Source organism: Cajanus cajan, chromosome 10 (genome assembly GCF_000230855.2).
Source record: "Cajanus cajan strain Asha chromosome 10, NIPB_CcT2T_4, whole genome shotgun sequence".
In the NCBI taxonomy this organism is placed as follows: domain Eukaryota; kingdom Viridiplantae; phylum Streptophyta; class Magnoliopsida; order Fabales; family Fabaceae; genus Cajanus; species Cajanus cajan.
In genome coordinates, this window is record NC_138526.1 from 13,495,995 (window position 1) to 13,512,563 (window position 16,569).

At 39.2% G+C, this 16,569-nt stretch overlaps 1 protein-coding gene across 2 annotated transcripts in view; it reads left to right on the plus strand.

Moving 5' to 3' along the window:
• LOC109806464 (protein ZINC INDUCED FACILITATOR-LIKE 1) overlaps positions 1–1,674 on the plus strand; it is a 33,307-nt gene extending 31,633 nt beyond the window's left edge. For both annotated transcript variants that reach the window (XM_083065016.1, XM_020368882.3), the window contains 2 exons: positions 611–654; positions 1,147–1,674. In XM_083065016.1, the coding sequence (XP_082921142.1) occupies positions 611–654; positions 1,147–1,250 (148 nt within the window). In that variant the 3' untranslated portion in view covers positions 1,251–1,674. The remainder of the gene's footprint in view (positions 1–610; positions 655–1,146) is intronic.
• The last annotated feature ends 14,895 nt before the right edge of the window (positions 1,675–16,569 follow it).

The window sequence follows — 16,569 nt, forward strand, 5'->3', positions numbered from 1 at the left end:
TGGAAAATATCCCAAAATACTTGAGTATGAAAATAGTTTATTAAACCTTCAAAACAAGAATCAAGTTAAAAGTATTTACATATGTTCTTGTTGGGTAATATGCTTACTAATGAAAGTATTATTGTCCATATGTGTGGATAAAGTCATTTAATCCTTATGACTAGTTAAGGAAGGGTTAGAAAAAACATGTTTTTGTAATTTTTTATTATGAAAGAATATTAAAAATTAAAATTATATTAAAATATAAAATGATTATTTCTAAACAAATACGTGTCATAAGAACTTGAAATGAATTATATCAAAAGGTACATTCAATTCTAGTTTTAATTTGGTTGACTATATGTCTTTCCATTGTGTACTTTGAGCTTGATAGTTAATAACAGACTCAATGGAGATTAATGATCATTATTTTTTAATATAGTTATAGTTTGTAAAATATTTTGTACAAGAGACTTAATGGAGATTATGCTCTTTATTTTTTAATCTAGTTATATTAGTAGGATCTTTATTAGTAAAGTATTTTGTATAATGTATGAAGCAATATTTTATGACTATAATGATGCATATTAATGTATATTTAAATTTCTTATTTTACTCATGGTCAATGTAGGTTAACATTGTCACAAAAACGACTAAATGCTTCTTTCCTCCCAGGTATAATGTTTAACTAATTTGTGAATTTCTTTTTATATTTTTATTCTTTTTATTTTAAGTAATACATTGTAATTTTTGGTCCATGTTTATTCACTTATATTTTGAGTAATAATATATTTGCTAAAAAATCATTTAAGTTAAAAAATTGACTATTTCTTTAGAGTAACTAAGTCAAACACACTTGATGAAATGGTTAATGTTGTGATCACTTGGCATGTCAATATGAAAAACTTTCAAACATGACTTTATAATAGAATAAATATTTTTTGTTTTTCCTTTAAACTAAAAAACTAAGTAAAATAGAATTTTAGAATGACACAAGTAAACTTTTGTTCTACACATTTTAGTTAAGTTTTTCTTCTTTTAGTGGAAAAGGTGATTATGGTTGACATTAAACTACCAAATTGAAAATATAAGATACTTGTGTAGTTTTGGGATATTTTTATTTTGTTAGTTGTAATTGGAAACTCACTATCATGCATTCAAATGCAGGAACCAATTTGGTGTTCCTTTTCCTCAATCTTGTACAAGTACTTGCATTGTTGTTAACATTCAAACCATTCCTAAGTGTAAAGAAAACGCCCTCGGAGTCATAATGATATTTATAAATTTTGCCTAAAGGGTGAAACATCTAGACAACATTTCATGGTTGCTACATGATATGATATATTCCTTGCCTTTTCCATTTTTTCTCTATTGGTTCAAAATGGCCACTGAAGGGCTTGTAATTTTATACTATATCTACCGTCATATGGGCTTTATATTGTTAAAAGGGGTAGGATGTCTACTTTATAGGATATGCCAACATGGTTTATTTTGCTGTCTTTTGATTTGATTTTGTTTTATTTACATTTATGCCTTCACTTTATTAAGTGTGGGAGGGTCTCTTTTGGGAGGCGTTATCATTTTGTCTTATATAGTATTTGTGTAATGCATTTTTGTTTAAATGTGTATCTCTTATGCTTTCAATTATTTTTAATAAAATAATGGGATTTTATAAAAATCTCAAGTTCAACTCTATACACAAGTGTTGAGATTACAATAATGATGATTATTGTTAATGAATGTTAGGGAGGTGAAAGATGTAAAGGGATAAACTTATTAGGCAAACCTATTGCCAATAATCAACTTAAACCTATATACATTGGAGTATATATGGTCAAACTGTTTTACAATTATCAACGAAAGTATGAAGTATTTATTTTTTGATAAATTGTTTTGGTGTGATAATTTACTTCTTTCAACTTAGTTTAATTATATATTTTAGTATATGAGAATGTATGTGATGAAAATTCTAGGAGAGACAAGATTGATGTAACTTCTATTTCAAGCTTTTATGAATGAATCTTTACTTCTTGAACTCCTTCAAGCTTCTAAAATGTCTTTCATGGATGCTACAAGTCATTTTCACCACACAAGATGATGAAGAGAGTCTCCTTGATGGTGCCACACTTATTGAAGAATGATAAGTCTCTTCAATTTCTCATCACACTCAAAAAAGGATAAGAGAAAAGGAAAAAATTCAAAGAGAGAAACAAACTTTGATATAGAGAATTTGGAGAGGGATTTCATCCAAATTATACATAAATCTCAAAGTATGTACAAAATGGATCAAAACTCCTATATATAGATCTAGGTAGCCTGGAGACGAAGCTAAACATCTAGGAGACAAGGAAGAGACACTTAGATCTAGTTCCACCAATCACAAACAAGCCATGTGGACATGTAGGAGACAGCTAGATCTAAAAGAGCAATAAGCAAGTTTCAAGTGTCCTCTTGTTTCTAGGTGATTGGAGAAGTAGTCCAAGGTGGAGAATAGCCAAGATGGGCGGCCCATGGTGGTTTAGGCTTGTCTTGGCCAAACCAAAAACTAAGGAATTGGCTTGATTTGGTTAACCTAATGAAGGTTGAACCAAGCCAAATCAATTCCTTAGGCCAAGAAAAGAAAAACAAGCCTAATATGATTTGTGGCTATTTTCAAACCTTTACTACTTTCACACACAACCTAGAATAGCTATTGCCACACCACTAGAATGGTTATTTTCACTCCAACTACTAAACTCAAGGAAACTAAAATATGGTGTCCATGAATACAAGGTTAATTGGAATACATTTCAAAAAGGAATGTGTCTCTAAATCCTAAAGGCATGACCTAAAAATCAACGAAATATACACCTTTAAATACAATGGCAAAAATAACTTATACACTTAACTACTATATACATGGGAATGAAAAATAAACTATACAAAGTATATACATTAGAAGACTGAGCAACTATGAGAAGAACATATACTCTATGCTCATGATAAATATATGTCTAAGAAGAAGATCCTCTCTAGTTATTTCTTCTAGCCTCCTAACCATAGACCTTGCCAAAGGTCCTATGGCTTTCAAAGATGGTCCTCCATCATAGACTCTAACCTTCACCCTTCTTAGACTTATCTCTTCCAAATGGATCCTTGGGAAGTAGGTTTCCATCATTCCCTCCACCTTTAAAAGAATTTGTCTTGAAATCAAGTGGTTCTTCAACATAGACATCATCATCTACAAGTAAATAGGAGACTAAGCATTAGTGATATAAAAGAATGGCTCAATCCAAGAGGGGGGTGAATTGAATTCAATGACACTTAAATTTTTTTTAGAGTTTAAGGATCTTTATTTCAACTTAAAACTTTTCTAATATCAATTCTCAATGAAGTTAATTGAACCTTTAGCAAATGGGAATGACTCCTATATGAGTTCTTGCTTAATCTTTATTGAATTAGCTTATAGAACAACTAATATGCAATGCTCATTTTTCAGATTACACTATTTTAATCATACAAGCATATTAATCAAGACCAGTCTTTTAACATTCAATTAAAGATGATTCAAGGTAAGAGATAGAGATGAGAGAAGAGTGCAAAGTGTTTTATCCTGGTTCAGCCACTTCACATGTGACCTACATCCAGTTCTCAATCATAACCTGATCAAGATTTGTTCCACGATCTTAATGAAGAAGTTTTACAAGCATACCATACATGCATACACTCTTACATTCAAGATAGACACTTTCTTGCCCCCAAGAAAGCACTTCTTGTAGAAACCTACTACAAGAATTAAAGGAATGAATTCACCTAGAAGCTGAACAAATCAGACTGTGAATTCTTGACACATCTTAATCCTTCTCTTCCAAAAATATAGTGATGATGATGATTTCTCTCAAAGCATTTCACAAAATTTTTTCTTCTTGGTTTCACAAAGAAAACACTTCAAGAAGATCATAAAGACTTCACAAAATCAGTTTTTCTCTCTTCTATTTTCAGTTCATCTCTCTGTACTTGTTTCAAAGTTTGAAAACTATTTATAAAGTTTTCCAGACCTAGATAACCGATTATTTCTAAGGATAATCGATTATTTTGTTCTTCATGATTTCTAGAAACCACTCAAGAACAGAATAATCAATTATTTTGCAGGATAATTGATTATTTCAGAGAGTACTGTAGACCCCTAAAATTGTCCGGGTCGGAAATAAAGCTTGAAGACTCTCGAAGACTGAAGGATAATCAGCCAGAAGGACTCCTCGAAGGCCCTAGGAGGGTTCTCTGTAGGTCTAGAGGTCTTAGAATAGCTCAAAATAAGGAAGTGGAGGGAAAAAGCCCAATACGGCCGTACTAAAGTCAATACGACCGTATTGACACTTCAATACGGTCGTACTGAAGTCAATACGACCGTATTGACACTTCAATACAACCGCAGCGAACTCAATACGGGCGTATTGAAATTTCTGAATTTCAATACGACCGTATTGAACTTCAATACGACCGTATTGAAGTTCAAAAATTTCAATACGGCCGTATTGCCCCTGTAGGCCGTATTGCGCCTATTCCCTATAAATATGACGTCAATTGGACGTCATTCCACACTTTTTCACTCAGTTTTGACTCCCTCCTTGAGTATTCTGGGGTTTTTTGAGCAGTGTTCTGCCCTAGAAATCTCTCTGGGAGTCGATCCGACGAAGTTCTGGAATTCCGAGCACTTAGCTTGGAGATTCGAACCTAGTCGAAGGGAAATCCTCCGGATTTCCGTAGTCAAAATTTTATAGGAGGGAGCGAGCGGGCTTGTAGAGCGAGGGAACGCCAAAAACCACTAATCCATGGAGGGTCCCGCTTGGGATTAATATGGATTGGTGAATCATTTAATAAAATTGCTCGTTTGACGAGGTCTCAGTTTGAGAATAAGTCATTCTAGCAATCCACATTTTTAAAAACAAATAACGAGTCCAACCATCCTTCGCGAATGCCGAAAGCCCGTTTCGGGCCGGTGGCGACAGATGGCGACTCCACTGGGGAAGCCTCGAGAGTCAGTCCCATTTAGTGACAGATTATTTTTAACAAATAATAGTTAAAACTACTTCATTACCCCTCACTTGTATGATAACATGTTTATCTATTTGGCTTTAATAACTGTTGTATGTTTAATTTTCCGCAATTGTTTGAAATAAAATTGCACACAAACCTTTGCACACAACAGTTCCCTCTATACCCGGGGGCATGAGTGGTAATCCATAGGGAGTGGATGTTAGTACGGCCGGTTGATGGGTTTATAGGAGCCTATGAGACCGTTGTCGAAAAACATCACTCAAGGTGATAACCATGAACTTGAGTCCGACGGTGCGTTGGAGCTTTCCATCGACCTACGACAAGAGGAATTGGGTCCCTATAATGGGGGCACCTTGGGGGCCTTTGACCAAGTGAGAACAGTTAGATCCTCCTTGAATATGCACTTTTCTGTAGGAGACCCCTACCTCGTGATTCGCTCGTGACTGTTCGTGGATGAGTGAATTGTTTGTGTAAATGCTTATGTGCAATTGTTTGTGCATTAATAAATAACCTCGTGATAAGGTCTAAAAATAATCCCCATGCATAAAAAACCATGACATGAGAGGAAAGACCATGTGTGAAAATATAATAAAAGTGAGGAGCATGTACATCATTACCAATAAGACATCATGCATCCTCATGAAAACATACATTTTAGGATCACCAATACCTCTTGACATGAGTGAAAGAGACCCATGACTATAGAGATTCTCCGTTGGGGAGAAATCATAGATAAAGAAGGGTGGTAAACTTCCGTCTTAAAAAGGCAGCGCCTTAAAGATGGAGGTTTATCAAGCTCATGTTAAAGAGTGTATTCATTCCATAAAATAAACTAACTAAACATTCATTTTAGAAAGTGGCTGGTCATCTCTCTGTCCTTACGCGCGCACGGAAAATCAAGAAAATGGAAGCATTGGAGGAGCAAAACAAGAAGCTCACAACCGAGCTTTCACAGCTTAAAGAGTAGATGGCGCAAATGATGGAACTCATGCGTCATCACAACATCCATGATTCTCATCATAGTGATCATGGGTCCCATCATGAGGGAGAGGAGGAAGAGCATGAAAAAGATCCTCCAAACGCCGTACCCCTTGGGGCAGGAATTATAATAAAAGAGCCCGAGGTCTCAAAGGAACAATTCCATGCCCTCGAGGATCGGCTAAGGGCTATGGAGGGGCATGACTTTGACATTAAGGATGCCGCCGACATGTGTTTAGTGAGGGACATTCAATTCCCTCCTAAATTTAAAGTGCCGGATTTCCCAAAGTACGTGGGATCGACTTGCCCTAAAAGTCATCTCACCATGTACTGTCGCAAGATGGCTGCATATGCCACAAATGAAAAGCTCTTGATCCACTGCTTTCAAGAGAGCTTAGCTGAAACTGCACTCAACTGGTATATGCAGCTAGATGGAAATCTAGTACACACATGGAGGCAGTTGGCCGACGCCTTCCTCAAGCGCTACAAATACAACATCGACCTAACACCCGATAGGTCTGATCTTCAAGCCTTGAGTAAAAAGAACGATGAATCCTTCAAGGCGTACGCCCAACGTTGGAGGGAGTTGGCGGCACAGATAGAGCCCCCGCTGTCGGATAAGGAGACGGTGTCCTTATTCATCAACTCGTTGACTGGTCCCTATTACGATAAAATGATAGGGAACACAACGACACTCTTCTCGGACATCATCACCATAGGAGAAAGGGTGGAACAAGGACTTAAAAGTGGGAAGCTGGCTAAGCCTTCCCAATCATATGAAGCTAAGAAGGCCTTTGGGAAGAAGAAAGAAGGAGGAGTCAACGCTGTAACCATTGCTCCGTCTTCTTCCGCTTCGAAGTCAGGCAAATCGCAAAACAACTCTGTGAAGAAGTTTGATAGACTTCCGACCACTTACAGCGATCTCCTGCCGAAGCTAGTAGAGGCGCGTCTTATAGCTTACATTCCACCAAAGAAGGTGAATCCACCCTACCCCGATTGGTACAATCCACAAGACAAATGTCTATACCACTCGGGGGCACAAGGGCATTCAACGGAGAACTGCCGAGCTCTCAAGTATAAGGTCCAAGACCTTATCGACGCTGGGTGGGTCACTTTCGATTCGACGGCGCCCGACGTGAGCAAGAATCCTCTACCGCAGCAGGAGTAGAGAGAAGGGCAAGCCATGATAGGGCCCCTCCACATTTTTTTCTTTTAGGGACTCATGATCAGTACCCGAGATCATGAGGACCTTTTCATGTAAATAAAGGGTTTTGTACAGTTTTACACTCATATATCAATAAAAAGGCATCTTTCACACATTATTCTCTCATTTTGTTCTATTCTCTCTCTCTCATTAATATTAATAAACTCTAAACCTAAACAGAACCAATAAATAATTATGTCTGTGATTGCTCGCTCTGACCGGGATCCGAAAGCCGAGGGTGAATGGGTTGAGTTGGACAGTGATGAGGAGACCATCTCTCCGGATCTGCAAAGACTGCTAGATCAAGAAGCTCGTCTACTCCAACCGAATCAAGAAGAATTGGAGACCGTGAATTTGGGGCAGGGTCAAGAATTGAAAGAGGTCAATATTGGGACCCGTATCAGTGATGGAATAAAAACGCAATTGATTCAATTGTTGAGGGAATACAAGGACGTATTTGCATGGTCGTACCACGATATGCCCGGTTTGGACTCCAACATCGTTGAACACAAGTTGCCCTTAAAAGAGGGGTTTCGACCTATTAAGCAAAAGCTTCGACGAATCAAGCCCGAATGGTCCTTAAAGATTAAGGAGGAGGTGGAAAAACAATTAGACGCGGGATTCTTGGTTGTATCCCAGTATCCCGAATGGCTGGCTAACATTGTGCCAGTCGTCAAAAAGAATGGGAAGGTTAGAGTGTGTGTTGATTATAGGGATTTGAATCGTGCCAGTCCAAAGGACGATTTTCCCTTGCCACATATTGATACACTCGTGGATCACACAACCACAAACACGCTCTATTCCTTTATGGATGGATACTCGGGATATAATCAAATCAAGATGAATATAGAAGACCGCGAGAAAACTTCTTTCATTACACCCTGGGGAACTTTCTGCTACAGGGTGATGCCTTTTGGACTTAAAAATGCGGGTGCCACCTACCAACGAGCGATGGTGACGCTATTCCACGATATGATCCACAAAGAAATTGAAGTATACGTGGATGACATGATCGCAAAGTCAAAAGACGAGATGGACCACGTCCAATATTTGAGAAAATTATTCAATCGGCTTCGTAAGTATCAGCTTAAGCTAAACCCGGCTAAGTGTACTTTCGGAGTTCGGTCGGGTAAGCTTCTTGGGTTCATCGTCAGTGAAAAAGGCATAGAGGTGGACCCCGATAAAGTAAAGGCAATAATGGAAATGCCTCCTCCTAAAACTGAGAAAGAAATTAGAGGATTCCTCGGCAGGGTGAACTACGTCGCAAGGTTCATCGCACAGTTGACTGACACGTGCAAACCGATATTCAAGCTGTTGCGCAAGAATCATTCCGAAACTTGGGATGAGAATTGTCAACGAGCTTTTGACAAGGTCAAACAGTGCTTGGCCAATCCACCAGTATTGGTGCCACCTGTCGAGGGAAGGCCATTAATCCTCTATCTGACAGTGCTTGATGAGTCCATGGGAGCCGTGCTAGGGCAACAGGACGAAATTGGAAAGAAAGAACAAGCCATCTACTACCTGAGCAAAAAGTTCCTTGATTATGAAACCCGCTACACGCCATTAGAAAAGACTTGCTGTGCGTTAGCGTGGGCAACACAAAGGCTCAGGCAGTACATGATAAGGCATACTACTTGGTTGGTTTCCAAAATGGACCCAATTAAGTACGTGTTCGACAAACCAATAATCACTGGGAAGATTGCCCGATGGCAAGTGCAATTATCAGAATTTGACATCATACATGTCACACAAAAGGCCATCAAGGGTAGTACCTTAGCTGATTACCTAGCACACGGGCCGACCAATGACTATCAATCCCTTCAGGATGATTTCCCCGATGAGCATATAATGAGTATACAACATGAAGAACCAAAAGACGATGCGTGGACCATGTATTTTGATGGAGCCTCCAACATGCTTGGACAAGGGATTGGGACAGTGTTAATCTCCCCACAAGGAAAGCATATCCCTCTAACAGCAAGACTCAATTTCGACTGTACAAATAATATGGCCGAATACGAGGCTTGCGCGTTAGGAATCCAAGCGGCTATCAACAATGGTATCCTCAAACTCAAAGTATTTGGAGATTCGGCTTTAGTCATCCATCAGCTACGAGGTGACTGGGAAGTCCGAAATCCTAAACTGATACCATATGTTGAGCATATCAAAGATTTGACACAATTCTTCCAAAGTGTCATCTTTGAATACATTCCAAGGGAGGAGAATCAGTTTGCTGACGCCCTTGCTACACTATCATCGATGTTCGCCTTGGATAAGGAGCATGAAATGCCCATCATCAATATCCGGCGGCACGATAAGCAAGCGTTCTGCCTACTGATAGATGAAGCTGTTGACGATCATCCATGGTTCCATGACATCAAACAATATTTGTCAAAAGGGGAATATCCTGATATGGCTAGTGATAATGATAAAAAGCATATCCGAAGAAGGGCCATGGGATTTCTGTTGATTGGAGAAACCCTCTACAAAAAGAATTATGACTCGGTCTTGTTGAGATGTATAGACCAAGTCGAAGCTCAAAATGTAATCAAAGAAATACATGAGGGGGTTTTCGGTACCCATATTCCCGGGCCTGCAATGGCTAAGAAAATCCTCAGAGCAGGGTACTATTGGTCGACCATGGAAAGGGATTGTTACCAATACGTTCGGAAATGCCACAAATGTCAAACATATGCCGACAATATTCATGTCCCACCAACGCCACTCAATGTGTTGGCTTCACCTTGGCCATTTGCAATGTGGGGCATGGATGTTATTGGACCCATCAAGCCAAAAGCATCCAACGGACATAGGTTCATCCTTGTGGCCATTGACTATTTCACCAAATGGGTAGAAGCGGCATCGTATGCTCATGTGACCCGAAAGGTGGTAACGTCCTTCATCAGAAAGAATATCATATGCAGATACGGTATTCCCGACAAAATCATCACTGATAACGGATCCAATTTGAACAATAAGATGGTGGAAGAGCTGTGCAAAGAGTTCAAAATTCAGCACCATAACTCTTCCCCATATCGACCAAAGATGAATGGGGCAGTCGAGGCAGCCAATAAGAATATCAAGAAGATAGTACAAAAGATGGTTGTCTCATTCAAAGACTGGCATGAGATGCTACCCTTCGCTCTCCATGGTTATAGGACTTCAGTACGTACATCCACAGGAGCTACTCCATTCTCCCTTGTTTATGGAATGGAGGCAGTTCTGCCGGTTGAAGTCGAGATACCGTCTCTGAGAGTAATCATGGAAGCAAAACTTTCCGAGGCAGAATGGGTTCAAAGTCGACACGACCAATTGAACCTTATCGAAGAAAAACGACTGAACGCCATATGCCATGGTCAAGCTTACCAAAGGAAGATCAAAAAGGCTTTTGACAAGAAAGTCCATCCTCGAGTCTACCATGAGGGAGAGCTGGTGATGAAGAAATTGCTACCGGCTCAAAAGGACAAAATCGGAAAGTGGGCCCCAAATTACGAAGGACCATACGTGGTAAAGCGAGCCTTCTCCGGAGGATCATTGATTCTCACAGACATGGACGGAGAAGAACTTCGATACCCAGTCAACGCTGACGTGGTAAAGAAGTATTATGCTTGAAGACGTTGCTTGCATCAGCCCGCTAGGATGAAAACCCAAAAAGGGCATCCTAGGCAAAAGTTAGGGCAAAACAAAAAGCCCGCCAGTACAAGGGTACTAGGCAAAACAAAGGCAAAATTATCCCCGCTAGGACACGTCCTAGGCAAAAATTAGGGGCAAAAGAATAAGATGCAAAAAGTAAAGCAAGCAACGATCACTTCAACCGAAAACCGAAAGGCGGTCCGAGTGATAATCTTCTAGAAGCAAGCGTCTTGCAGTATCTACACTCCTGGCTCAGGCATCTCACCCGAAACGATTAGGGAAACGGGAAGAGCGACAATTACAGATATAATTGTTTAAGCCAAAAATGTATAGCCTACCTTGGCCAGCCATTCTTCAGAAATTCCCTTTGTAAATCTTTCTGTATAAACATTTGTGAATATCAATAAAATATCCATTTGTTTCTTTTCTTTCTTGACCTTGTGATTATGCCTTTAAATTGATGTTTCTAAAAATTGTACGAAACTCTTAATAATCGGTCAATAAAAGAAAATTGGAGGGGTTCCTGTAAAATCCATAATCTCCTGCATAAAGGCTCACAAAAATACTCCCTCGCGTCAATGACAGAAAGTCCTCCAAGAAGAAGAGGATAGGGAGAGCCACTCACTTTTCTAAATAAATGAACAAAAATAAAAAATTGTATTGCATTTGTGCATCACACACACATTAGTTGCACATTCAAAGACCTTATCATGAGGCAACTGCATAAAATAGAAAAATAGAAAATTGCTTGTGTATGACAGCAGCAAGCAAAATACAAAGATTCAGAAAATCAGCAGCATCATACAGAATAATTGAGCCTGGAGAGGCTTGCCGAAAGAATACTCTCAAAATAACTGAGCCTGGAGAGGCTCGCCGAAATAATACTCTCTCAGAATAATTGAGCCTGGAGAGGCTTGCCGAAAGAATACTCTCAAAATAACTGAGCCTGGAGAGGCTCGCCGAAATAATACTCTCTCATAATAACTGAATTTAATTTAAATTCTGTACAGCAAAAGCCAAAAACATAAAAAAAAAGGGCAAAATACAGAAAAAGCCAAAAAAATAAAAAAAATAAAAAAAAAAATAAAAAAAAAAAGGGCAAGGATACAGAAAATCCAACAATCAGTTTGCACAGAATAACTGAGCCTGGAGAGGCTTGCCGAAACAATACTCCTCATCCCCCACATCAAAGAATAACTGAGCCTGGAGAGGCTCACAGAAATAATACTCCCCAGAGAAACCTCAACTCACGCTCTTGGACTCAAAATCACCAGCAAGAGCTATCAAAGCAAGGTCGACGACATTCCCAATGGAAGCACGATCACCCAAGCAGAATATCCAAGTCAAAGGACTTAAACTTCCTCAGTGAAGATAGCTCTCCAACTCAAGTGTCGAGTGAGGCTAAGCCTGTAGAGGCTTCCTAAATAATACTCTGGGATACATAAGATCCCCAAATCCCCAGTCGCCTACTCAAGAGGCATCCCTGTAGAAGGAGAAAAAAATAAAAAATAAAAAAAATCAATAATCATTCCCCAAGTGGAATCTGGCTCTCAGCCAATCATTGAACGTCAAGCTGATACGCCTAACAGAAGAGGCTAATCAAAATCAACGACAAAATCCCCCAGTGGATAACAGCCTACACAGAGGCAGCAAAATCAGAAAACCAAAAGAGACACCCGAACAAGGATAACCGGGATACTCCACCAACGTCGAAAGGACGTCAGCCAATCATAAGGCACCGCTCACATCAGAAAGAGCATCTTTGTGTCTGCACCCAAAGGAATCAGAAATTCCCCAGTGGGAACCAACTACGCAATGGAAAGTTGGGACACAAGAACCTATGAGTAACTGCACATCCCCTAGACGGATCCCTGCGTTATCCAGCCCTTAGTGGCACAAAATCAAAAAACAACTGTCGAAGCAGCATCGTGGACTGTGGAGACAAAATCATCACGAATCCCTGGAAAGGAGATATTCACGCTACCCCGTCGTCACAAACACGGAGGTATGCAGCTTCCGGCTCGGGCAATGAGCGAAGCTATCTCTGGAAAAGGGGTACTCACCACTTACCGTTGTCACAAAGGTACTTAGCTTCCGGCTCAAACGAAGAGTGAAGCTAAGCCTGGAGAGACGGTACTTACAGCTTCCAGCTTGGGCAACAAGCAAAGCAAGGCCTGGAGAGGCAAAACTCACACTGCTCACCGTCGTCACAAAGGTGCTTGGTTTCCGGCTCGAACAAAGAGCGAGACTAGGCCTGGAGAGGCAAAACTCATACTGCTCACCGTCGTCACAAGGATACTTAGCTTCCGGCTCGAACAAAGAGTGAAGCTAAGCCTGGAGAGGCGGTACTCAACCATCATCATCATCAGAGGCGCGTTGATGTCCAACTTCCGGCTCGGGCGTCGAGTGAAGTTGACCTTGGAGAAGGTAAACTCAGCTACCGAGGATGTCAGAAGCGCCGAGGTATGCACCCACCTGGGGAGGCTACTCAACATTTTTCCACCGGAAGACGCTACAAGTCAGAAGGTCGGCACAATACCCGGACAATTGGGTCAACTCCTTTACTTGTCAGCCGATACACCAAAAGGCCGTCCGACTAAGTAAAGGGGGGGCAGCTGTAGACCCCTAAAATTGTCCGGGTCGGAAATAAAGCTTGAAGACTCTCGAAGACTGAAGGATAATCAGCCAGAAGGACTCCTCGAAGGCCCTAGGAGGGTTCTCTGTAGGTCTAGAGGTCTTAGAATAGCTCAAAATAAGGAAGTGGAGGGAAAAAGCCCAATACGGCCGTACTAAAGTCAATACGACCGTATTGACACTTCAATACGGTCGTACTGAAGTCAATACGACCGTATTGACACTTCAATACAACCGCAGCGAACTCAATACGGGCGTATTGAAATTTCTGAATTTCAATACGACCGTATTGAACTTCAATACGACCGTATTGAAGTTCAAAAATTTCAATACGGCCGTATTGCCCCTGTAGGCCGTATTGCGCCTATTCCCTATAAATATGACGTCAATTGGACGTCATTCCACACTTTTTCACTCAGTTTTGACTCCCTCCTTGAGTATTCTGGGGTTTTTTGAGCAGTGTTCTGCCCTAGAAATCTCTCTGGGAGTCGATCCGACGAAGTTCTGGAATTCCGAGCACTTAGCTTGGAGATTCGAACCTAGTCGAAGGGAAATCCTCCGGATTTCCGTAGTCAAAATTTTATAGGAGGGAGCGAGCGGGCTTGTAGAGCGAGGGAACGCCAAAAAGCTTCCCAGTTTTACGAAATATATAAAAGCACGCTTCAAAGGTTTTCTTCTTAAAATCCTTCCTTTTACTGCTTTCTGTTTGTATATTTAACTGTCATCATGTAGATAGTTAATTTATAATCGCTTATAATAAATAGGGGTAATTTAGTAATTTTACGCTGTTATTTTAGAAATAATCTGTCATAGGGAACCCGAAAGGGGCGCTGTGGGGTGCTAACACCTTCCCCACGCGTAACCGACTCCCTTACCCAACTCTGGTTGTAATGGCCAAAGTTGATTTATAAAATCAATTGCCTTATCCCTTTTTCCAATGTTTTGAGTAAAACATTGGTGGCGACTCCACGAACCCTCCTTTTGCGAAAACCACTAATCCATGGAGGGTCCCGCTTGGGATTAATATGGATTGGTGAATCATTTAATAAAATTGCTCGTTTGACGAGGTCTCAGTTTGAGAATAAGTCATTCTAGCAATCCACATTTTTAAAAACAAATAACGAGTCCAACCATCCTTCGCGAATGCCGAAAGCCCGTTTCGGGCCGGTGGCGACAAGTACTTCCTAAAATAATAGATTATTACAGCAAGGTTCCTTGAACCTCTTGTTGGAATAAGATTATTTTTTAATGATAATCGATTATTTTGAGTAAGTTTTCAAAAACTCAATTTCACACTTTAGGAAACTTTCCAAGCCACTTAGATCATCATCATACTCATTCTTAGTCAATTGAGATTAAGATTTACTCAAGCACAAAGCATACACATGAAAAAATAAACTCAACAAGACAACACAACATATAAGAACATATAAGCTATCCCTATTACATTTTGTATGCTTTCATGTCTTCCTTTCTTGACTAGCTTGCCCTTTGTTATTGGCTTGTATCCTTTATTATCATCAAAACTTCTCAGAACTTCATACTTGAGCTTGATTCATCATCCATGAATCTCAACAATTAGAACCGATATATTCATGTAATATGTGTGGAAAGTGCACCTTATGAGGAATTGCTTCTATAGAGTCCTAACAAGGTACCCTAAACTAGGAAAGATAAACTCTTTATGGATATGGATAGGATCATCATTATAGTGTAGACTATGTGTAAAATTAAATGCTAAAAATGTGAAAGTACTAAAACTATAGCAAACTAAGGAAATATTCGTAAAAGTTAACGTATATTGCTTGAAGTACCCTACATAGTAACCTAGGCATATACAAGAAAAAAATGTGAACCTAACAAGGAAAATACCTAGACAACCTTGATCATATTATTTGTTAGATATAAAATAGAAGAGGGTGTGATATGAACCCAAAGGGATGGATTCGTTTTACGGATCTATCTAGGTTGGAATGCTCATAATTAAGAAATTAAAAGAAAAAAAAATGGATTGAGGTAAGAAATGAAAGAACAATGCCACAATCCCTAAAGATTGATAAGTTGAGGAAGATTCGTCACTTTGAATTAGGAAATTCAAGGATAAGAATCAAAAGTAGTTCCTAAGAACCTAGAGAGAGAAAATCCTCTCAATTGGAAAAATATCCAAATTATGAATAATTCATTTTTCTTTTTTTAAACTTTCACAAAAGGTTCCTATTTATAAGCTTAGATGGGCAAGATGACATAAATTTCCACTAACACTTAATATCCACTAAAATTGACTCCTCACTAGCCCACTAACTAAGCAATAAATTCCCACTAGCATTTATTTCCCCTTAGCAACCTAAAAGGCAAGGAATCCCATCATATTTATTTAATACAATAAAATAAAACGAAAATTACATTAAAAAATAAGATAATGGAATTATTTAATTATTCAGCCCCAAACTACCTAAATTCCAGCCCATTAATCCTTCTTCTTTATCATATGACTTTAGGCTTGTTAGTCTTCAATTTTACCCTGCTGGATTCGCATCAGGGTGTAAAGAAGAGTATAGAAGACTCATAATCTAAGTTTGTCTCGAAGGGAAGTAGTCAAGTTACATTCAAACAAGTTTGGACTTCCTTTAAGATAGAAAATAGAAAGTATGACACCATGAGATGTATTCAATAAACAATATAAACCAAATGTTGGGTGCCTTATTAACACAAATAAAGTAGAAGGAGTCTTAAATAGACAATGGTTGTCTACTTTGGGCACAATTAAAGTAGTAGCATAAGAAGTAAAACTAGGTGAAATCCACTTTTTCTTCACTAGACTTAGAACTTGAGATCCTTTCTTTTCAAAAGTATTTTATTTTTTGATCTTAAGCTTTAAGTTCATGGAAACAATAGAAAAGGTGCTAAAATATTTGTGAAGAAGAAAAGTCTTTTTGCAATCATTATTACATTTAGTATTCTTTCATGTCTTCCTTTCTTGACTAGCTTGCCCTTTGTTATTGGCTTGTATCCTTTGATATCATCAAAACTTCTCAGAACTTCAAAGCTGAGCTTGATTCATCATCCATGAATCTCAACAATCTCCCCCTTTTTGATGATGAGAA